Source organism: Bemisia tabaci, chromosome 2 (assembly GCF_918797505.1).
Source record: "Bemisia tabaci chromosome 2, PGI_BMITA_v3".
Classification (NCBI taxonomy): Eukaryota; Metazoa; Arthropoda; class Insecta; order Hemiptera; family Aleyrodidae; genus Bemisia; species Bemisia tabaci.
Window position 1 is genome coordinate 75862732 of NC_092794.1, and position 25238 is coordinate 75887969.

Here is a 25238-nt window from a genome sequence, read left to right on the forward strand (position 1 = left end):
ATCGATGAGTCTCTTTGAAGCCTCTAGTTTGTCCCACATAGCACAGAATCTTATGTCAATACTGATACATATTGTTGGATGTTGACATGATATCACCAACACTAATGCAGTATGATATTAAGATTGTCGGTTAAAAGGTATACCGCGTCAGCATGAATATAACACTGATACCTTCATTATATCAAACAACAGTATTGAGTCAATGCTGACGAGGTAAAAAAAAAAATAACACGAGAAGAAATTAACACGAAAAAATGAAAAAAAAATATAGGAAGAAAAGGAAGCCTAAGAAAACACGGTGTTAATCAAAGTTATGATGAAAGTCGAGCCGCGCACTGATGCTATGCATGCTATAACAGCCTTAACAGGCGTGATTTTAACCCGAAACACCATCAGCTCCCTGTGGCTCAATGGCAGAATACTGGGCTAGGAATTCCACGGTTCGGGTTCAAATCCACCTGAGGGCGTCCGGGTATTTTACGCTACTAAACGTCGCAGGACATCAAGTAAGTGGTTTATAATATTCAATACTTGTATACTTGTGTAATTCATGTTTCAAATGTAATACATGTGTAGTACTATGAAAATGACGGCCATCGTCTGAACTTTCATATCTACTTGACAGAGTGCGCTGAGTGTACAGACGTGTCAGTGTTAAGGTAGTAATGCATATGTTACGCACAGAATGTGTAATTGCCCAATTCATGAATTGGGCAGATTTTTGCTCATTTCATGAAATGGGCAATGTTGTTGCCCAAATTGTGAAATGGCACCAAAATTGCCCATTTCATGAATTGGGGCGGGAAAAAATTGCCCAATTCACGCATTGGGCAAAAAATGAAAAAAACGCTCACACTCAATTTGTGTAATTGCCCAATTCGTGAACTGGGGCATGAAAATATTGAAAGTAAGTATTGAACAAAGTAGAAAGTAGGAAATGATATCATGCTAATGTAACTCACCTAATTGTTATTGGCGCAGGTCCTTTGCGGGTGGCAAGCGGAATTGCACTGCACTTTATTCTTGAAGCAACGGCACTGTAAGGTGCGACACATAGATTTTTTGCAGGAGCACCGCTGGTACCCCTGTCCACTTCCGTGGAGCACTGGCCTGAAGTTCGTTCAATGGGGTCTTAACACTACCTACCACGAGGCCATCAAAATGGAGCCATATTCGGCAATGTTTGGTGTAAAGGCTAAAATGGGAGTTGCTTCTTCTGTGCCCTCCTGTTACCTTGAAAAACTTCAAAATGCGCTAGACGAAGAAGTGTTCGAAAGTGTCATTAATGGTTGTCAAATTATTACGGATGCTGTTATTGAAATAGCCGCCGACATTGAACCCAGTGACATAACAACAGCAGTACAATCAACATCTCTACCCGAGTCTCAATCTAACACTCCAACGACCTCAGAGAGTAGCGATGCAAAGGCGTGCGACATTCAACCCAGTGACTTAACAACAGCAGAGTCTCAGCCTAACATTCCAACGACCTCAGAGAGTAGCAATGCAAAGGCATCAAAGGCTCATCCTGCAGTAACGCTTCGTCAGAAAGTGAGCGAAAATTTAAAAGTTTTTGAAGTTGTGAAATATAAAGGTCTGAAGGTGGAGGATGTGCCGCAAGATTGTTTCAGTGTTCGGGAATTGGTGCGGAAAATGTCCGTCGGAAGTGGACAGGGGTACCAGCGGTGCTCCTGCAAAAAATCTATGTGTCGCACCTTACAGTGCCGTTGCTTCAAGAATAAAGTGCATTGCAATTCCGCTTGCCACCCGCAAAGGACCTGCGCCAATAACAATTAGGTGAGTTACATTAGCATGATATCATTTCCTACTTTCTACTTTGTTCAATACTTACTTTCAATATTTTCATGCCCCAGTTCACGAATTGGGCAATTACACAAATTGTGTGTGAGCGTTTTTTTCATTTTTTGCCCAATTTTTGGGCAATTTTTTCCCGCCCCAATTCATGAAATGGGCAATTTTGGTGCCATTTCACAATTTGGGCAACAACATTGCCCATTTCATGAAATGAGCAAAAATCTGCCCAATTCATGAACTGGGCAATTACACATTCTGTGCGTAACACATACATATTGTCGGTGTCCTGCAGTGTTCTGATGACCTTGTCATAACCCTGATTTCCATATGAAATCAACCTTTTCGGCCAATACTGTAACAATATTTTGACAGCTCCAAATCAGTAACTAATAAATACTGGCATAGTCTTGATATAATATTAAATCAGGATACATCAGCATTTTATAAATACTGACACTACTGACGTGTCAGTACTATTGTAGTATTATATCAATATTCTGTGCTATGTGGGCTGGACGCTTAACATCTGCTTGAAAGCATTGGCAGGAGCAGGTACTACCTACTTAATAGAGATTTCAGAGTTAAAATCAAATTGACGAGGTCAGAGAGTTTTTTCGAAATACTTACCAGCAGCCCGCAGGTATTTGATGTGGCTAAGCTGGTTAATCGGAGTTCACTCATCCCATCAAACAAGTGGGCCATTTTTATTTGAAGAGAAAGTTTCCGGCCTTAGCCATTTGATAGCTTGATTTGATCAAGGATGCCTAGATGTCTTTGACAGGGAGACTGTCGATCATATTGCAAAAAAAACCGAGATGCCCTGCTTTTATTTTTTTTCTTCAATAAGCGTACTGAGAGCAATTAGTCAAATCTCATTTGATTTGTAATTTTCCCCCAATTGCAAAAACGGTAGGAAGCTGATCAGCAGCATCATGAAAAAATTTAAAGCCTAATGTGTCACTTTCTTACAGGAGATCAAAGAAATAAAATGATACATAACATAAGCTTTTTTCAATGATGCCCATACACAGAGGAAAAATGTGTCATTGGCGTTATTCACGAGAATATCTGGTTAGTTCCAAAATTTTCACAATCACTTGGACGAGTCGGAGTTCATTGAATGATGCTCATTTTCCTCTAAGAGTAAATTGTGAACAGTAAAACAATTATTGGCTGTAAAGAAATTAATGAGCGAGATGAAGTTTCACTTACAGTTTACAAGATTAATCGCTTTAAAGAGGGGAAAGGAAATTCAACATTTTTGTATACAATTCTGATATATTAAAGTTAAAAACTTGTGAACTCACTTGCACCATCAATATGACCTCTCATTCTTAATTGAGGGTGGCTGAATCCTTTACTGAGTTGTAGGAGAATCAATATCAAGAATTGCTGGTTGAATCTTTGGCTCTTATAATGATGTCTCTCATAAAAACATATAGATCCAGAATATTAGGGCCCAAGAAGGCGAACCTCCAGTAAGAAACAAGAATGAGCAAAAATTTATACATTGCGGATTGTTAAGTTGAAGTGTGACAGGTATTTTGTCAATGCAATTAAAAGATGTTTCTTTCTGAAGAATCCGATGATTCAACTCCTCAATTTTTATCCACTCATCAAACAGCATGATATACAAGTACTATGCAGTTTGAGCGTAAAGAACAAAAAATTGATTGATACTAATTGGCTGTAAAAGAAACACAATGCGATGAATAGGGGTAAGTACAACTTAAGTTTTGAACTTTTGCAACAGAACTATGAAAGTGACACGAAAACTAGAGAACCTGGATTGAGTGAATAGCTTTGAATATGAATTTCTAGTACCGAACTAATCTGGCTAAGAAAAAATGAATTATTTCATGAAATTTTAGGATTATTCCGTCGTCCTAGAATTGCCCATGATTGCACTATTGTTATCAGCATACCAGCCCTTATCTCTGTTATCAAAACTATCTGTTTATAACCTCACAAACAGCTTCTCAACGGTTTGTGGTTTGTGCACAAAATTGAAGGTTTTTCGGTGAAACTCGTTTGCCGTATCTCGGCAGGGAGGGTCGTCTCTAGAGTACCTGTATAGGGAGAGTAGCGACAGATCTGAAACTCCGAAAGTCCATCAGGCCTTCACCGATGCCTCCGCGAATAAAGTTAGGGCCCAAAAGAGCAGCCAACCTATGAATTTCCAATGTCCAGAGCGATTTACAAATACAATTGTTACGAACCGTCGTTTAGAAAGCATGTATTTGGTTTACTTTTTGCATAAATTTACTTATTTTTGCGAAAGAACGCTCATTTATGTACATTCTTAGCCATCTTGGTTAGAATTGAAATCCGTAGGCTGGCAGTGAAATTTTGTGTGTTAGAAGTTGCTCAGAAGGGTGGCTGCACTTTTGGGCCCTGAGGAAAGTCGAAATCGGGGGGACTGCGGCCCCTATCCGACCCTCTAAATGGCATGAGAAGGAAATGAAGGAAAGAGAAGAAAGTGGCTAAATGGCAGAGAAAATGGCACGAGGGACCACGACCTTTTATGGGTAAAAGGGCGAAAAACCTAAGAGAAGAAGGAAAATGGCAAACTAGAGAAAGAGAAAACTAAACCTAACCTGGATACCCCCCGCAAAATATACAACAACTACTCACATGCTGATAATAAGGCTAGAATGGATGGCGGCTGGCCAAGTCCAAGGCGTAGGGGGGCGGAAGCCCCATGGCAAACTCACATGTCCGCGGCTCAAAATGTGGTGCTTAGCTAGGCATACTAAAAGGCGTGGCGACGGCGTAAAAACATAACTCAAAACTCATCACAAGTGTGCGAAGGCGTAAGCTAACTACACGGCGACGGCGTAATGCAAATGAGGGAGAATGAGAACACAAAACACCTGCGACTGCGCGTAAAAGAAAACAGAACTACTCACTCGTCAAAGTGCTGTCTCGAGTGATAGCTAAAAAACTAAAGAAAAAGAGAGAGAGAGAGAGTGGAAAGCAAATCATAAACTTTACCAGGATGCTGATGAGAAAAAATGAGCAAAGAAAAAAGACCAAGGTGCTGGAAGAGCAAAAAATCCAAAAGGCAAGGCTAAAAGCTGTGACTGCGCAGTGGTTGAGGAAAGCGAAGGGCAAGTCGAAGCGCTGGCGAAACTGGAACGGGACTGGATGCGAGGAATGGTGATGAGCTGGGAAGCGACGAGGCAGGACTGGACTCCGGGTCGCTACCGGTTCCTGAGGCTCCCGAAAAGTGCGTGTTTCTGTCAACCCCCGCTAGAGGGCAAAAAGTCGTAGCGTTTGCTGGATGCATCTTCCCCTCTCTCCCCCCTCCCCAAGGCGGCGCGCTCATTCTCCCCCCCTTAAAATGACGATAAGTCATTTTAACTACGAAGGCTACACGGCGACGGCGGAAAAGGCTCCAAACTCAAAGACTGAAAAAGGAAAAATTACATGTATGAGGCGTTAAGTGGTGTAAAAGGCGTTTAAAGGCAAGAGATTGCATTGATTAGGCGTTAAAAGGCGTGGTGTTGGCTACTAGTCAGCTCCCCCCCATGAGGGATGCGTGCCGGATGCCGCTCGGAGTTGAACCAATGCAGTAGGTAGGAGATTTACGGTTGGCGGCGATTTGGCAACGCAGATGGTTGGGTCGGCTCCAGAGTGTCGCGAGAAACTGCTGACCGCGGCGTTTACTGAAGGAGCTGTGGCTGGAACTGTCTGGGCGACGGCGGGCGCGGGGCTGGTTCCGGCAGGAACATGTTCGCACAGGAGCGTGTTGTGTTTCTCTGTCGGATGATGCAAACATCGTTTTGTACTGGGACACAACCGGGAGTGGTGTTTGACGGACAGGCAGTTCCAACATCTACTCTCAGCTTTAACTTGGGTACGGCGTTGGGCGACGGTCAAAGATTTTATTTTGTCACATTGCACCAAGGGGTGATTTTCTTCGCACCATTGACAATAGTACGCTCTGCCAGATGCTGGGTTGATTCTCGGCGAGTTCTGGTGAGATGGGGAGGCGTCTGTACTGGGCTTTGTGCTTACACAACATTGGCATGACTGGCTTTGTTCAGAAGTTTGGTTTGAAGAATTTTTATTTTTCTTGGAATTCGAAGAATTTTTCGGTTTGGCTTTCTGACTCCCTGGCGTGGCTTCCGAGCTCGTGACTAAAATCTTAGCTGCTGACGGCGTGGATTTTTGCGTAGGCGGGGCGACGGCGGTTGAAATAGATGATAACAAGGTTTGCTGGTCCTGCTGAGATTTTGTCTCGTTCTGTCGACGATTTTCCTCTGAAAGTTTTAAGTATGGCAAGCGAGCTAACTTCATGGCACGATCAAAATTTCGTTGAATGTTTGCGGTGTCAGCTTCGGCATCTGCTTCCTCCACATTCAGGTTGAGACGGGTGATTTCACACTGCCAAACATCAAATTCGTGGGCAAGGCGGCTTAATTCTTGCATCTGGGGTGCGAAAGTGAAGTAATTTTCAGGATTCAGCGTCCGAGATTCTTCCAAAATGTTCAATACAGCTTGGTAGTAGCGATGGCGAGTGGCGACAGGTGCTCTCAGAGCAGGGTCCAAATTTGCGAGATTCATCTCAAGTTGTAGTGGCGTTGATTCAGCATCTGGATCTATGTTCATATTCAGTGGCGAAGAGTTGAAATCATTGGCATTGTAGAACCTGTCTTGTTCCGACATACTTACCGATCAATTAGTAACTAAGAGTCAAACAAGCAGGCTAATATTTACACTACTCACTCAAAATCAGCAAGGCAATAAGTAACTGTGCGAAGGAAAGCCAGAAATCGGTGCTATTTTACAAGGTGAATGTGTAGAATCCCAAAGTAGTTAAGGCGTAAGAACACTCTTGTTATCGAAGGAAGGCCAGAGGCAAACTTGCATAGTTTATGTACATTGAGAAGAGAAAGGCATGGAAAGATTATTGTAAGTTGAGAGAAACATGCAAATCAAATCAAAACCAAAATAAAATCATAAAACTAGGCAATTACTATAAAACATAAGCGCCAGGTGATTGTGAATTCTCCGGTGTGAAATGACTAAACTTGTTTCAAGGCATTCGAAGTGATAAGAAACAATGGACTACTAAGATTGCGTACCTAAATAGTGACCATTAAATTCTAATCTAGCTCAAGGCATGTGAAAACTCAACTCCAATACTGTTTGGCGTGACTAATTTGCAGGCAACAACTAGGCGTATGCAATTTTGCAAAATTTGCAGCGTATGAAATGCTCAGAATTTAGAACGGCAGCGTGGCAAAAGTAAATAATACCAAAAAATTCTAAGACTCTTAGCGTGGCAATAAGTACTGCTTACTATATGCCTTGGCGGAGTAACTAAAAACTATAGCGTGGCTACTGAACTAAACTAGATGGCATGCGAATCTAATTAAGTAATGTAAATTGCGTGGTTATCTGGCTAATAATTGGCGTTTGTATCAAGATTCATGCAAGTGGCGTGGCTTTCTTAAAGTTTGCAATCAAAACTAAATTGATAGTGGTAATGGCTAAGGCTAGTGGCAAAAAACTGGCGAGGAATGTACTTGACTAAAGAAATGGCGTTGGAAAATCTAATGGCAAATGGAGCTAATTTACTATGGCAATAATGGCAGACAACAAGGAAAATAATGGCATTAACTTAAATTACTAAAATATGTGCGGTATGAAAGTTCAAAGTATCAATTTAAGAGACGGCTTAAGCCGCGGACAATAACAGTGAGAGAGCCTCCCCTACATTCGGACAGGCAGCTCGGCATGTGAGAAATGAAATGCATATTATGGGTATCCAGGTAAAAAATTGAAGGCAAGAAAGATAAAGCGACAGCAAGAATGTTTAGGGGTTTTCTAAGATTTTGTTTTTTTTTTTTTTTTTTTTTTTTTTTTTTTTTTTTCTAAGTAAGTAAATGGTAATTGCAATATGAAACTGGCATAATTAAAACTAAGAATGGTAAAGTAGCATGATCAGATGTAAGGCATGATTAAAATTAAGAATGGCAAGGTAGCGTGATCAGATATAAGGCATGATTAAAATTAAGAATGGCAAGGTAGCGTGATCAGATATAAGGCATGATCAAAATTTTCAAAATGGTAGGTATCTTGGAAACACAAATTAATGCCTCAACTAAAAGGCGTTCCAACAACATACAAGGGAATGGCAAGGCGGCACAACTAAAACCTAACATTAAAGTTGGCAAAACCAAAAGAAAGAAGGAAAGGCGTCCAATTTTAAAATCTAAAACTTCAAGTTGGGAAAAACCAGAAAGAGATAAGGCAAGGCGGCACAACTTAAAATCGAAAATTAAAAGTTGGCAAAACCAAAAGAAAGAAGACGAGGCGGCACAACTCAAAATCTAAAATTTAAAGTTGGCAAAACCAAAGAGAGAAGGGAAGGCGCCCAATTTAAAATCTAAAACTTCAAATTGGGAAAAACCAGAAAGAGATCAATGGCAATGGCGGCACAACTAAAACCTAACATTAAAGTTGGCAAAACCCAGGAGAGATAAGGCGAGGAGGTCCAACTTAAAATCTAAAAATTAAAGCTGGTATGACCAAGGAGATAAGGCAAGGCGCCCAACTTAAATCCGTAAATTAAAGATGGGAAAAACCAGAGGAGAAGAGGCGAGGCGCACAGCTTAAAAATCAAAATATTAGAAACTGTCAACAACCAAGAAAGAAGGAGAGGCGCCCAACTTGAAATCTAAAAATTAAAGATGGGAAAACCAAAAGTGAAAAGGCGTAGCGCACAGCTTAAAAACTAGAAATTAAAGTTGGCGTAACCAAAGAGATAAGGCGAGGCTTACAACTTAAAATCTAAGTTTCAAAAAACTGGCGTGACCCAAAGACAGTGCAAGGCTGCACAGCTCTAAACTAGAATTTGAAAGGTGGCAGGAACTGGAAAATAAAGTGGCAAGGCGGCCCGACTTAAAAAAAAAACTAAAATTTAGAAGTTGGCATGGACCAAAGAAAGTGCAAGACTGCACACTTAAAACTAAAATTTTGAAGCATGCATAGTCCAGAAAAGGTAGTGGCGAGGCGGCCAAACTTAAAATCTAAGCTTAACTAATCTAAACTTAAAGTTAAAAATTTGGCGTGGACCAAAGGAAAAGTGCAAGGCTGCACACTTAAAACTAAAATTTTGAAGCATGCATAACCCAAAAAGGGTAGTGGCGAGGCGGCCAAACTTTAAAACTAAAATTTAGAAGTTGGCATGGACCAAAGAAAGTGCAAGGCTGCACACTTAAAACTAAAATTTTGAAGCATGCATAGTCCAGAAAAGGTAGTGGCGAGGCGGCCAAACTTAAAATCTAAGCTTAACTAATCTAAACTTAAAAACTAAAATTTGGCGTGGACCAAAGGAAAAGTGCAAGGCTGCACACTTAAAACTAGAATTTTAACGCATGCATAGTCCAGAAAAGGTAGTGGCGAGGCGGCCAAACTTAAAATCTAAGCTTAACTGATCTAAACTTAAAAACTAAAATTTGGCATGGGCCGAAAGAGAATGGCATGGCAGCCTTTAGCGTGGCACAACTAAGGATGAGCTAAAGCCAAACTGGCTTGTTGGAGTGGCGTGGCAACATAATTAAATAATTAAAATTATGAAAATATGTGAGCCAGCATGCAATAAGAGAGGCGATGGCGAATGCTTATGATCCTAGTTATGTCTAAAGGTCTACAGAACAAAATTGTTCTGATGCGTGGCCAGAATAAATTCAAAAGAATTATTTTCCACATCCAAACAATTAAGGTAATAACTAATGCTCCAAAATAGGAGTTATGGCAGAGGAAAATTTGAAAGATAAACTATACTAAGTGCTTAAGGCTAAGGGCGATGGAAAAATTTCAAGTAAGATTGAAGGCAAAATGATAAAATCTCATGGCGTTGTTAAGCTGATTCATTGCACTGTAATGCAATCCGGCCCGAGGGACCAATGAGGAAAGTCGAAATCGGGGGGACTGCGGCCCCTATCCGACCCTCTAAATGGCATGAGAAGGAAATGAAGGAAAGAGAAGAAAGTGGCTAAATGGCAGAGAAAATGGCACGAGGGACCACGACCTTTTATGGGTAAAAGGGCGAAAAACCTAAGAGAAGAAGGAAAATGGCAAACTAGAAAAGAGAAAACTAAACCTAACCTGGATACCCCCCGCAAAATATACAACAACTACTCACATGCTGATAATAAGGCTAGAATGGATGGCGGCTGGCCAAGTCCAAGGCGTAGGGGGGCGGAAGCCCCATGGCAAACTCACATGTCCGCGGCTCAAAATGTGGTGCTTAGCTAGGCAATACTAAAAGGCGTGGCGACGGCGTAAAAACATAACTCAAAACTCATCACAAGTGTGCGAAGGCGTAAGCTAACTACACGGCGACGGCGTAATGCAAATGAGGGAGAATGAGAACACAAAACACCTGCGACTGCGCGTAAAAGAAAACAGAACTACTCACTCGTCAAAGTGCTGTCTCGAGTGATAGCTAAAAAACTAAAGAAAAAGAGAGAGAGAGAGAGTGGAAAGCAAATCATAAACTTTACCAGGATGCTGATGAGAAAAAATGAGCAAAGAAAAAAGACCAAGGTGCTGGAAGAGCAAAAAATCCAAAAGGCAAGGCTAAAAGCTGTGACTGCGCAGTGGTTGAGGAAAGCGAAGGGCAAGTCGAAGCGCTGGCGAAACTGGAACGGGACTGGATGCGAGGAATGGTGATGAGCTGGGAAGCGACGAGGCAGGACTGGACTCCGGGTCGCTACCGGTTCCTGAGGCTCCCGAAAAGTGCGTGTTTCTGTCAACCCCCGCTAGAGGGCAAAAAGTCGTAGCGTTTGCTGGATGCATCTTCCCCTCTCTCCCCCCTCCCCAAGGCGGCGCGCTCAGGCCCTAAGCCCTCCATGAACCGATCTGTCGCTACTCTCCCTATACAGGTACTCTAGTCGTCTCTAAGAGCATCGTGTCAGCCTATTTGCTCGCGACCAATGAAAAACCGGAACAGAAATGGCCATACTCTGTCTATAAAGGTACTCTAGCTTGTGTGAGTGTGTAAATGAGCGCGGGAATCCGTGGCGGCAAACAGTTTGATTTGAACTTGTCCTCTTGATTTTTCCACATTTTTTCTTCGAAACGTATTTTAAATGCCTAAAACGAATATATTAAGGAAGTTGGGACTGCGTCCTATTATAATACACCTACTTTTGCTCGGTAACAGGCTGTAATCTCAGATAAAATTAGTTTTTCTTCTGCTCATGGTGGTTCTGCCGGTTCAAACAGGCCGTTACAGTCGTAGATGACCGTTACTCCCAAATGAAATTAATCGGTCGACGACGGACCAAAACTAACCTAAAGTTATAAAAATATGAGTGTGTAAGTCAGAGACAAGTGTAAGTGCATTTGGGCAAAAATCAACCTAGAATACTTTGTTTCCGCAATTTTATTTAGTTTCCGCCCTACATTTGAATTTCAAACTTGTCCCGATTTCGCCGCCAATCGTCCAGCCAATAGTAGAGGTGATAGAAAAGAAGCTTCATTTTTTGCTTTTGGCGCTCCGTCTTTATTAGAGTCCCTTTATACCCAGAGTTAAGACAACTCGATTATCAGCTGACTGGCAGCCGGCCTTGGCTGGCCATGGAGGCCGACCCGCCCAACACGAAATATTGCAGCAATATTGCAGCAATATTGTCAATATTGAAACAATATTGTCATGTAAATATTTCCTTAAATACACTGCAGAAATATGTTGACAATATTGCTAAAATATTTCATGACAATATTGTAACAATATATTTATAAAAATGTTTTAAATATATTTACAAAATATATTTATGTAATTACTTTTAAAACAGTTTGTAAAATATATTTACAAAATATTTTAAAATTATTTTAGAAATATTAGTTTAAAAATATTTGTTTAATATTATGTTAAAAATATTTTATAAATATTTTTGTAATATTTGAAAATTAATTGCTAAAATGGCAAAAAATGGTTTGCGATTTCTGCAATTTGCTTTTTTTGCTAAAATGCCCACCCTCGTGGCGAGAACGACAAAACAATTTGCAAAAGTGGTAATTTTATTGTGCGAAAATGGCAAACTATACTTTTTCGAAATTAACATTACTAGTTTATGCTATTATGGCTAAAATTTTTGCTAGATTTTCAAAATGTTTGCCAAATTAGCGTATGGTTTTGCTCTGTTTACCAATTATTTTGCGGAACTTACTAAAATCAATCGCTAGAAAAAAGAAAGGGGGGGGGGAAGAAAAGACAAAAAGAAGGGAAAAAAATAAATAACATAACATAAATACATCGACATAAATTCAAACTAGGAAAAAGCTCAAATAATTAAAACTGGAAAAAGTCGCAAATATAAAAAACAGTAATTTGGTAAAGAAAAAAAAGAGAGAGTTAAAAAAAACGAAAATTTGTAATACATGAATAGGAATATGTTGAGTACAATTAATAAAGAATTTGAAACACAAATTACAGGATGAAATAAAAAATAATAAATAAATAATAAATAATAAATTCTGGTAAAATATTATAAGAATCCGTCAATAAACAAACATATTACGGACTCAGAGGCCTGCGATAGTTAAGAGATTGAATTTACGGGCCCATCTACATCAAGCCTGGCTGGTCTGGTGGTAGAGTACTGGACTTCGGATATCAACTCCACCCCAAGGCGTGGGTTCTAATCCCGACTAGGACGGCGCGGATTTTAAGGTCAGTAACAACTCTACGATCCGCAACCTGGACGCATGTGTACAATAGAAAGAAAATTAGTACCAAAGACGTCTCCTAGAGTGCGCGCACACGGATATGGAATATGATAACCTCATCGCAAGTAAATATTTTTAAAATATATTATCAATATTACCTTGACAATATTGCTGCAATATTGTCAGGGGGGCGGACAACAAACTATTGCAGCAATATTATTTCGATATTGTTAAAATATTGTTAAAATGTTTTTGACAATATTTCAGCAATATTTTTAAAATATTTCCGTGTTGGGCGGGGAAACGAGTGCACCCAAACGAACGATATTGAAGGATAAGGATTAGGAATCCTGCGATGTCTGTCACACAAAAACAACAACATCATCAAATTGATCAATTAAAAAGAAAATGAGATTGGTTTGTGAATAATTTCTGAATCTATTTTCATTTTAGACCGATGGAAATAACAATTTACTCTTGATAAACCACAATTAGGTAATATTTTCATTATTCTTGTTCACATTCGAGGTACCGCCATCTTGGTGCACTCGTTTCGGCCTCCACGAGCGAGAACCAATCAGAATTGGATTTTTTTTTAGGCCACTTTCAGCCCAACCAAAAGTCAGTTGTCTTAACTCTGGGTATAAAGGGACTCTAGTCTTTATGTCTTTGGTCCGGCACCGGCGGAGTAAGGAGGTTTGAGGTTACAGACTTACGCCGCGAGGTATTGTAGTCACTTCTCATTGTAAGTATTTCTGGCGTTGATTGCCCGATTTTAAAGTGAAATTTCTGCGGTGTACTTTATTTTCCCATTTTTATCAGTGAATAATTTAAAAACCGTGTTCATTTGAATTCGTGAGAGGTTTTTTTCCCATGGGTACCTGATTATCAATATAATTTTTCAGGAGATCCCCCGAACCCCCTCGTCAGGGGAGAGCCCTCCCTTCGTTTAAATAGAAATCCCCGACCCCCTTCCGTTTTTCCAATTTTCACACTTGTCTCCCCAATTTCCGAAAGTACAAATTTCTCCAAGAAGCATCGAAGAGAAGAATGATTGGACGCTATCTCCAAATTTCTAAGGAAAAACTACCGCATTACAGCTCTCGCTCTCAAAAATCCAAAATATACTAGGTCCAAATTGATTGGTCCAGTTTCGTCAGAAAGTTGCACATGTGCGTTGAGGAACGAGCCGAGCCCATCGGGTACAGTTCTTTAAACAAAAATTTCAGCCAGAAATATTAAACATAAGAATGATTGTAACTTTCTTACAAATTCTCAGTAAAAATTAACTCAGAATACGATCTGAAAGCGTTATTCATTAAGGAAGGAAAACTCATAATTCCGTTTGGAAGTTGTATGAGCCTTCCCAGATAACAGCGAACGTTTCAGCAACGTGGAAATCAACGTAGACCTTGAAACATTCCGGGAACGTTTGCAATTTCTACGTAGTAATCAACATGGAAGAACAGGGGTGCTCCGAAAACGTCTCACTGGCGACATAACAGGAACGTGGAAAGGAACGTTGCTCTGTAAACCTAACCTGGAAAGTTAAAATCGCTCTTTCGCCGTTTCGCTGTCTACGTTTCCGGGACATATAATTCAACGTAGTCCAAAACAAGTTGTACTGGAAAAGGCGGCACAGGCAGGACACAGGCCAGGAGCGCCCACTAGGTGGCGCTGCATTTCGCGGCGCAGATTACTCAAAAAGTCTACAGCGCATACGCAGCCCATGTCGGCACCAACCAAGTTCCTGGAATCAGTCTGATCAGCAAAGGTTGCAACTGTTCGAGAGAGTCCACCATTTGTAATCTTGATATCGGCGTACCAAGTGATTTTCGCAGTTTAATGTTGTGCTTGAAGTGATGCTTATACCTCCATGTTTTACATACATAAAAGTTCGTTAATAATCTGCTTTGCACTTACTTGTCTGTTTCTAATTCTGTATCTCAAGTCAATGTCCACAATTTTAACCCGTAGACCTCATGTCCCAAGTAGCATGGATTGCAATTTCATTGCAAAGGATTGTGAGTTGATTGCAATTTTTGCTTGTTGCCTATACGTTCATTTGAAGGCGCTTAAAAAGTTGCAATTTTATTGCAATAAGTTTGCAAGAAATGTAGATTATGCTTGTTTTTCAAGGCACTATAAAGATTGCAATTTCGGTGCAATCATGTTGTAACAAATTCACGCCATGTGCCTGGCATCCAATTCTCTAGTTGTTTTAAAGTTTTTTCGACTTAAATGTCTCACCTACCTAACCCATATAGCCCAACATATTTTGAAAATATTGTCACCTTTATCAAAATATTTTCATGGCAATATTGTAAGTAAAATATTTTCAAAATATTTTTAAAACATTTTAAAGGAATATTTTGAAAATGTTTACAAAAAATATTTTTAAAATAATTCAAAAATATTGCCTGTAAACATGTATGTTAAAAATATTCCTTAGGAAAGTTTTGAAAATATTTTAAAAATATTTTTTGAAAATATTTTTAAGTTCTCAAGTTAGTATGTGGTGTAATTTACACCGGTGTAAATTTAGTGTGAGTACCTATTACGTGATATCGAAAAAAAAAATCAGACAAAAAAAATATGAAAAAAATAAATAACACGAAAAAAAATAAATAATAGGCAAAAGAAAGAAGCCTGAGAAAAACGGCGTTAATCAAATCTATGATGAATGTTGAGCCACGCACTGACGCAATGCATGCGATAACAGCCTTAACAGGCGTGATTTCAACCAAGCTCATCATCAGCTCCCTGTAGCTCAGTGGAAGAGTGCTCCGCTATGACATTCGCGGGTCGGGTTCAAGCCCACTCAAGGGCGTCCGGTATTTTATGCTGCTAAACGTCGTAGGACATTAGGTAAGCATGGGTTCGAATTATTATAATTTCCCCGGAAAATTTAGGGGTTGAAATTTAAAGGTCGTCAATATTGAAATTTCTTTGCAAAAAAAAAAATTGCAACTTTTTTACAATGAGGGGGTCAGATGTTGTAAAATAATTGCAATTTTCTTGCAAGAAAGTTGAAATCATCTAGAAATTTTATTTCATTTAAATTGCAATTTTTTCGTTGCAAAATGCTACTTGAGGTTCTACTCTAAAACTGAAAGTGCTTATTCCTCCTCTAGTACGTACACCTAAATGAAAGTCGTGCCTATTAGAGTCCCTTTATACTGAGAGTCAAGACAATTTGAATCCATTTCTGATTGGTTCCCGTATTTTAGGCCTCCACAGTATAGCGTCCAGCCCACCTACAAACTAGGGGCCTCAAAGAGGCTCATCGATGGAACTGTTGACTGTTGCCTTTCAAAGATCGTCGGCCCGACGATCTTTGAGGGTAACCGATGTGTTCGGGATACATCACAGATCAGATCTTGAAATTTTCAAGGCATTCCTTGCAGAAATGGCTGAGAAATAGATGAATTAGTGCCAGTTTGAGAGCCCCAGTTTGTACGTGGGCTGGACGCTTGTCACAAACGGGAATAAAGATTACATTTTCACCAATTGCTGATTTTTGAGACTGCCACGTCCCTGCAATGTAGACACTGCAACGTTCCTGCGACGTGGACACTGAAACGTTCGTGTAAACGTTGTCGCTGACAACGTTTAACACGGGAACGTTCCGGAAACGGTACTTAATACATGGACATCCACGTAGAATTACACGTTCCGGTACACGTTTTTTTCCACGTGGAAGGTTTCACGAGAAACGTGGAATTCTACGTTGTTGTCAACGTTGAAATTGTTATCTGGGTTGCGCCCAGAGATGGAAAGTGAAATTTCACGTTTTGAAATTTCATGAAATTTCAAAAGGCTCGAATACATTTCACAAAAGTTGAAATTTATTAATTTTTTTTAGAATTATTGATTAAACCTTTGGCGGTCTGAAAGCGTTTCAGATGGTCTTTCAGTTGATGCTGCGGTATGATACTACTCTACTGAAGGTGCCAGACACAGAGAGGGGGCAAAAAGGGGAGTTTAGAGAGAAGAACCCGAACTTAACCTCTAAACTAAACGAAAGCATTTGCAACGCGCGAATTTTTTAGGCGTGGGGTGAAAAATTTCAAAATTTAGAATTACTGTTTCTAGGCATTTCTTAGCCTCCTAAAGCTATCCCCAAAAGTTTCAATAAATTTCATGAAATTTCGTGAAATTTCGTGAAATTTCACTCGAATAAATTTCATGAAATTTTCCATCTCTGCTTGCGCCGCGGCATTGGGTACACTTCGGGTACATTTCAAATCGCGCGGTAAAAACCCGTACCCTCTGCACGTCACACATCTTCAAGATGGCAGCCAAAATCGTAACAGATCGTATTCGATACATCAAACGAATTAGAGTCCCTTTATACCCAGAGTTAAGACAACTCGATTATCAGCTGACTGGCAGCCGGCCTTATGGCTGGCCATGGAGGCCGAAACGCGTGCACCCAAACAAACGATATTGAGGGATAAGAATCAGGAATCCTGCGATGTCTGTCACACAAAAACAACAACATCAACAAATTGATCAATTAAAACGAAAATTAGATTGGTTTGTGAATAATTTCTAAATCTATTTTCATTTTAGACCGATGGAAATAACAATTTACTCTTGATAAACCACAATTAGGTAATATTTTCATTATTCTTGTTCACATTCGAGGTACCGCCATCTTGGTGCACTCGTTTCGGCCTCCATGAGCGAGAACCAATCAGAATTGGATTTTTTTTTAGGCCACTTTCAGCCCAACCAAAAGTGAGTTGTCTTAACTCTGGGTATAAAGGGACTCTAAAACGAGTGAGATTGTATCAGGGGTCTCAGGTGTGCTGAAATTTCAGCAAAAGTGCTGATTTTTGGAAAGTCTGAAAAAATGTGTGAAAAACTTGCCGAAAACTGTGCTGATTTTTTGCCGTTTTCGCGGAAAAATTAAAAATAATTAAGGAATTTAGTCTGTATTTTACGAATTTGAAATAAATTGTGCCATCATCATGTGTCAATCTGTGATTTTCTCGAAAATTCAAGCCGACAGGTTGGTCAAACTGCGAAATAGGCGACCCTTGAAATGAAAACGAGATATTCGTGAAAAACCGAGCGCGGGCATGAATTCTCCATTGCCTCTTCGAGTGCTTGGGACACACGCTCTCTCCCCTTCCCCGCCCGCCCATCATGGGGCTCCGAGGGGCTTGCCTCGCTCCGCCAGTGCTTAAACCGAGCCGAACGCACGGTCTACGTGATTTAATGTCTTTGGCCCACGTACAAACTGGGGCTCTCAAACTGGCACTAATTCTTCTATTTCTCAGCCATTTCTGCATGGAATGCCTTGAAAATTTCAAGATCAAGTATACCAAGTATGGTACTTGCACCCCTAGGATCCACTGAGAGAAAAAGAAGAAGTGAAAACGAATTGTGCGATATTTTATTCATTACTACATCGTTAATGTTTGTTTGGTTAAAAAATGTGTCTAATTGTCAATTGAGTGCAATTATTATTTTAATCCCGGTTAAATACTCGACTTTAACTAATTTATCTTCCCGCGCAAACTAGTCGCAGGACTGTATATGCCCCGTCCCGTGGAGACGGTAACTGGGGAAAATCCCAGAAGTTTCATTCCTGCGATTCGAACTTGGGACAAATCCCATGAAAACGTCCCGTGGAGATAAGGCCCTATAGAACTGGTCCCTGGCCCGACTGTAGGCCTTGTCTCCACGAGCCGTTTCACGATATTTGTCTCAGGGAAAAATCCCACTTAATACGAATGGCCATACTCTGTCTATAAAGGTACTCTAACACAAGCATCCAGCGCCAAACCAGCATCTCAGCAGGAAGCAAAAACCATGCTCTTAGGGCCGTAAATAAACAAACAAGATGGCCGTTATCAGCAAGCAAGAGTGAGGTTATGCACATCTTACATCCTCCTGTGATAAAGGTGAAAGGCAATTTAACAATGTTTTCATGTGTTTTTCGTGTGCTATTCGTAGATATGCTCGTTTAAATTGTTACTGCCGCATAATTGAAATTTTTGTCAAATTTAGCTTCTCATCGATGTTACGGTGAGCCGCCATCTTGTTTGTTTATTATTTACGGCCCTAATAGAGCATCATGAAGCCTAAAAACTCGTTGACCAATCAAAAAGCGGAACAGTTTTCCTGTAGTAAAAAGATACGAATGGCCATACTCTGTCTATAAAGGTACTCTAACACAAGCATCCAGCGCCAAACCAGGCTTCACTTTTTCCCCGTGGTTTTAGACACGAGCACTCCGTCTTTATGTCTTCGTGCCGGACACGGGAGCTGTCAGCATCAGATTCCGGGTGCAGATACCGAAACGACGGTGGTGGCGCACAGCGGATGGCACAGGAGTTGGGGCGCTCCGCGGGAACATTGAATAATAATAACTAGCTGACTATTTTCTGACTATAGCTGAGCTATTATTATTCTATGGCGGGAATATGTGAACAATACCTATATGATGCGTGTGGCTCGCTTTCAGTTCCCGAAATCCCGACCCGTGTACGGTGCCAGTTAAAAGTCCCAAATACCTAGAGCTAATGTAAATCGCTTGTAAATCCAAAATTGTTCGACATTTAAACGAGAATCAAACAGACTCATTTTAAAGAGCGCAAAATTTCCTATCAATCAGTATCAAAAAATTCATCAAAAAAAATTCCTGTGACCGAAAAATGGGTTTTTAAAAAAACCGCGGCAAAAATTCTTACGATTAGTGACCTTTTTTCTGATTTTCCCTTAAAACTGTCAATTTTAGGGAAAATGTCTAAGGACGTTTTTGAAAGGCCATACAATTTTCTATCAGATCGTTACACAAACTTTTCGAAAAAGTAATATCTGAGGACGAAATTATGGATTTTAAAAACGGCAGCGGCAAAAATTCTTATGATGAGAGACCTTTTTTCTCATCTTTTCAAAAAATTCGTCAAAAAAATTCCTGTGACCGAAAAATGGGTTTTTAAAGAAACCGCGGCAAAAATTCTTACGATCAGTGACCTTTTTTTCTAAGGACGTTTTTGAAAGGTCATAAAATTTTATATCAGATCGTTACACAAAACGTCGGGCCGACGATCTTCGAGGGTAACCGATGTGTTCGCGGGATACATCACAGATCAGATCTTGAAATTTTCAAGGCATTCCGTGCAGAAATGGCTGAGAAATAGAAGAGTTAGTGCCAGTTTGAGAGCCCCAGTTTGTACGTGGGCTGGACGCTTTAAACAGAAAGGAACCAAGCCACATCCGCTATTGCCAAATTTAATTGGGCGATTTAATTTTTTACATGAAAACAGTTGTGCGGATTTTCGTGGAAATTTCAGTGAAAATTCTCCATGGCACGAAGCACATTCCTTAACATTTTCAAAGAAATCCGAACAAACTTTCTCTCGTAAAAAATGTAATTGCCCAGTTAAACTTGGCAATAGCTGATGTGGCTTGGTTCCTTTCTGTTAAACTCGGTCCAAATATCGGAGTGCTCGTTTCTAAAAGCACGGGGAAAAAGTGAAGCCTGGTTTGGCGCTAGGTGCTTGTGTGAGTGTGTAAATGAGCGCGGGAATCCATGGCGGCAAACAGTTTGATTTGAACTTGTCCTCTTGATTTTTCCACATTTCTTCTTCTAAACGTGTTTTAAATGCCTAACACGAATATATTAAGAAAGTTGGGACATTCAATTTTTATAATACAGCTACTTTTGCTCGGTAACAGGCAGTAATCTCAGATAAAGTTAGTTTTTCTTCTGCTCGTGGTGGTCCTGCCTAGAGTCCCTTTATACCCGGAGTTAAGACATCTCGATTATCAGCTGGCCTGGGCTGGCCATGGTTTCACAAAAGTGTGCACTCAAACGAACAATATTGAGGGATGTGGATAAGGAGTCCTGCGATGTCTGTCATCCAAAAACAACAACATCAACAAAACTGATCAAAACCCAGAGATGGAAAGTGAAATTTCATGAGGCTCGAAAAAACTTTTTTTTTTTCTCTAAGCCTTATGGACAGGCACGTAGCCAGAATTTTGTTTCGGGAGGGGTGGGGACTTGCGGGGTCCCAATACTACCGGGAGGTGGGGGGGATGGAATACCCCCACCCCCCCTCGTTCCAAAGGGGGGTCCGGGGGTCCTCCCCCGGAAAATTTTAGAGGTTTGTGATTTAATTAGACGCATTTCGAGGCTTCCGTGACGCAGATTTTCCATCAATGTCTGCAGAAAAATTACGGTTCCTTCTTGAACTTTCAGCAAAAAATTCATAATTATTTGCATTCAAAAAGATCCTGAAAATTTTTGGAATTTTAAATATTTTTGGAGGCATTTCTAGACTTCCTTGACGCAGATTTTCTATCAGTTCCTGCATAAAAATTACGCCTTTTTTTACTTTTAGAATAAAATACTTTCAAATTATATGCATTCAACAAATCTAGAAAATTTTAGAGATTTTAACTCTATTTGGACGCATTTCGAGGCTTCCGTGACGCAAATTTTCCATCAATGTCTGCAGAAAAATTACGTTTCCTTTATGAACATTCAGCGAAAAAGGCATAATTATTTATATTCAAAGAGGTCCTGAAAATTTTTTTCACTTTTAGCACGAAATACGTTCGAATTATATGCATTTAAAACAAATCTAGAAACTTCTTGAAATTTCAACTCTATTTGGATGCATTTTGAGGCTTTTCTGACGAAAATGTTAGGAACGAACACTGTGTGTTCATTTAAGACCATAGGTACATTAAAAGAGATACATTTCTTCGACGGTCTCAAACTTCTTCTTTTCTCGCACTTCCTCATCTTCTGTCTCCTCTTTCCTTCTCTCTTTTCCTCCTTTTTTTTGCTTTCGGGGGGGGGGGGGGGGGCTTGAGCCCCCCAAGCCCACCTCCTGGCTACGTGCCTGCTTAGAAGAATGTGTGGCACGATCGATTTCCAATTTTTTCCATTACATTTATCTGGTCTATGGAAGCAAATCCAAAGTCATCATTCCGCCATCTTTCTACGAGCCACCGTTTTCGCAGTATTTCGCACAATCCGCAGTGAAAGTTTCGATAATTACTTGAATGAGTGAGGGCAGTTCGGCGATTTAACATGGAAATCCCGAAGCTATCGTGACAGTTCTTCGGATTTTCGAAACCCTTTGTCCCGTAGGCAATTTCTCTAACAGTCCCTAAATTAAAAACTGTCTCCCGAGCAAGGAGCTTTGAAAATCATAAACTTTTTTAAAGCTCTGTTGCGTCGGAAGGACGCGTCTCTGGAAAATTTTGGGAAGAACGTTGTACCCTTGATTTTTGCGCTCTTTCACGTGCCGTAATCCGTTTTCCCAAATATCATTTACCCAAAAAGTTATCGCATTTTTTCAATTTGGGAGCGCTCGTAACGTAATTTTCCAAAGACGTACGTCCTTGCGAACACAATAAATGAACAGTATGCTAAAAAATACTCCCCACTAAGTATCAGCTACTTTACGAAAAAAAACGAAGAATTACATCAATTTGAAGGAGGAAAAAATACCAACTTTGGAAGCACATAGCTCACCCATGAAGCGTTTTCAGGCACATGTGTACACAATAAATTAGTCATATTTTGGGTCGAAAAATCTATCCTGAAAATTACGCGGTTACTTTCCAGACACCCTATAGAAATGGTCTTAAGCCCCAAAAATTATCTTTCTGCGTGGTTACCAAGTCACCAAAAAAAAAAAAAAAAAAAAAAAAATCAGTAAAATCTTTGAAATACAGTGTTAGAAAAGTCCCCCCCCCCCCCATTCTAACTTTTTACCTAATTGAGGTAGAGATTTGAAACTTGGAGGACGTTCCTAGGTCAAAAGAAGCTACTTTTTGAACCCCCCCCCCTCCCAAAAAAAACTTATGAGACCGCCTTGGGGTGGCGGGGAGGGGAGGCTGGTAACGGACCACAACTTTTTATTTTCAAATGGGAGACCCTTCACGTGATACCTAGTTCAAAAGAGCAGGAAAAAAGAAAACGTATCGCGCAAACCCGAGGTCAATATCTCAAACCGTTTCAAAATGGCGACCGGTTAAAGGTCAAAATGGCCGAAAATTGTAACCTAGGTTTTTCGTTGATGGATTTGCCTGAAACTCGGTTCTAGAGGGTATTTTAACACGAGAAGAAAGAATTTGACGATATATGTCCAAAAAACCAAAATGGCGGCTAGTTGAAGTTCAAAATGGCCGAAAATTGTTCCTTTCTTTTTTAGAAATCTGATTTCAAATGAGTTAATCTCATGCCAAAATACGCCTGGGTTCCAAGTTTCGGGTAAATCCATGAGCAAATAATCGAGATTCTAATTTTCGGCCATTGTGAACCTCAACCAGCCTCCATTTTGACAATTTTGGTTTTTTTTTTTTTAAATATAACGTTGGATACTTTTTTTTTCATATTAAAATAACCCCCGCCTCCCTGGAACCCAGTTTCAAGCAAATCCATCGACAAAAAACTTAGGTTTCAATTTTCGGCAATCTTGATTTTTAACCGGCCGCCATTTTGAAACGGTTTGAGATATTGGCTTAGGGGGTGCGTGAAACGTTTTCTTTTCTTATGTTCTTTCCTACCTCCATCAGTTTCCTCTGTTAATAATAGCATTTGTGATGTAGGCACTAGCGAGTTTCTCTCTAAGCACAGTACGGTTTAGACACTTTTAATGCAGTCAACATACCACCCGCGATTTTTTTGCGGAAATGTCAACTAGAAGGCCTACTGATTGAGGGACAACAAACCGCGAAATCTGTTGCTTGGTAATTTGGTGGTAGTTGAAAATGCGATTTTTCGCTTTTTTGGCGGGAATTTCGGGTCAAGGTGCTAAAAAAGTCAAGTTAAGCTGTTTTCGTGGCTCGTAAATGCATATCCTACACATTTTTAGTCAATCAAGTGCCAGTAGATAGCTATTCGTGCATATTGCCCAAGCTTCCTATCCTTAAATCCACGAATTTCGGGTTTTTGGGGGGGTTAATCAAGGAGAAATCCGAAAAGAAAAGAGGGTTAACCCGGAACAAATTGCTTAACAAACTTTTCCTATGGAAACGTCGTCAGTAAGTCCCCTTGACTGATGTCAGCCTGAATTATTCTGGCTCAGGGTGGTTTAAGCCTGACGTCAGGTTGATTCGCTTTTACTAGGGATGTCACGTGAACATTTCAAAAATTCACCCTCCTGCCTTTCAAATTTGGCCGCTATCTTGGCATTTGGAGCAATCCCTTTGATTTGAGGGCTTTTATGACTTCATAAATGATATCTACGACCAAAATTACATTAGAAATGATACCTCACTTGCCTTAGCACGCGAAATTTTTAAAAATCCACCCTCTTGTCTTTCAAAAGAGCCATGCACAAAGTGGCCCATTTTCGGGCCCTCGAAATTGGGGTCGGAGTGAGGTTTTTTTTCATCCTTAGGGTGACCCTTTACACATACTAAAATTTCAGATTGAGTATACGCACCGTTTCCGAGTTATGAGGGGGGGGGGGGGCAAAGTCCCCGATTTTCACCCATTTTTGCAGGTGTTTTAATGTCGAACTCCGGCTGTTACGAGGTACCAGATCTAGATATTGAAGCGCGGTTTGCGGTGATTTGTTAAGCTATTCTTGTAGTATTTTTCCACATCTTTCACAAAGCCCCAAATGGTTTTTCGGGGAGGGGGGGGGGGACTTCATTCATACTATCACGACCGTTAGCGCATCTTACTGACTTTACTTTGATCTCTTCTCTCCACGCCGCGGTCATGATGGTATTTTCTGTTGGGGATTTTTCTTCTTCTTTACATTTTCCCAATTTTAATGTCCTCCCCCCCCCCCCCATTTTCCCCTTTTTACCCCCTCCCCCGCAATCAAAACACTTCATCTCAAGTGCTTCTTCCTGTAAGGCAGATATGACGATGTTTTCTGTGAATAATTTTTTCTTATTCATATTTTTCACGTTTCTCTTTCCACTTCTATGTTTGATTTATTCTGTCCTAGGTACATTCTCTTCCGCTTTCTTCCAATTTGTAAGCACTAAAACTTACTTTTTCAACAGCAATTGACGCCTCACCAAAAATGTTTTAGGTAGATGAAAAATAAATAGTAAATAGATTAGATTTATTTACAGCATTCATAATACCGATCGCAAATGAATGGTGTGTGAGCCTCAGTAGAAGTATTTCAGTACTTAAACATAAGTAAAAAATTATTTGCCAGAAACATCGTCATTTCTGCTGCGGAGGGAGCAAAATACTTCAAGTAAAGTGGAGCGGGCCAGGGGGGGGGGGGGGGATAATACAGGGGTAAGGGGGGCCCTTACCCCTGTAAGGGAGAAGTAAGTTGGGTCAAAGTTTATCAATCGTAAAGAAAGAAAAATAACCCTGGTAAAAATAAGCCATAAAGGCGATAGAGAAATCTTATGGCCGTCGGTTGGATTTTCTACAGCTTTTATAGCTGGCGATAGGATTTTCTTATCGCCCTTATGGCCGGCGATAAAAAGCTCTATCGCCACGAATGGCCGGCGATAGAAGGCTCAATCGCCGGCTATAGCCACGAATGGCCGGCGATGGAACGTTCAACCGCCGGCTATAGCCACGAATGGCCGGCGATAGAACGTTCAATCGCCGGTTATAGCCACGAATGGCCAGCGATAGAACGTTAAATCGCCGGCTATAGCCACGTATGACTGGCGAGAGAAAGTTCTACAGCCGGCGATAGAAAGTTGTACAGCCAGCGATAGCCACGAATGGCCGCGATAGAACGTTCTGCAGCCGGCGTTAGCCGTGAATA

The 25238-nt window shown here is 40.5% G+C and overlaps 2 protein-coding genes across 2 annotated transcripts in view; one reads left to right on the plus strand and one right to left on the minus strand.

Moving 5' to 3' along the window:
• Positions 1 to 25238, plus strand: part of LOC140223878 (uncharacterized) — a 29628-nt gene continuing 4390 nt past the window's right edge. The window contains exon 1 of the mRNA XM_072296307.1: positions 1 to 1797. Coding sequence (XP_072152408.1) covers positions 1162 to 1797 — 636 coding nt within the window. The 5' untranslated portion in view covers positions 1 to 1161. The remainder of the gene's footprint in view (positions 1798 to 25238) is intronic.
• LOC109038264 (uncharacterized) overlaps positions 12397 to 25238 on the minus strand; it is a 56739-nt gene continuing 43897 nt past the window's right edge. The window contains exon 7 of the mRNA XM_072296310.1: positions 12397 to 12535. The gene's annotated coding sequence lies outside the window, so the exon portion shown is untranslated. The remainder of the gene's footprint in view (positions 12536 to 25238) is intronic.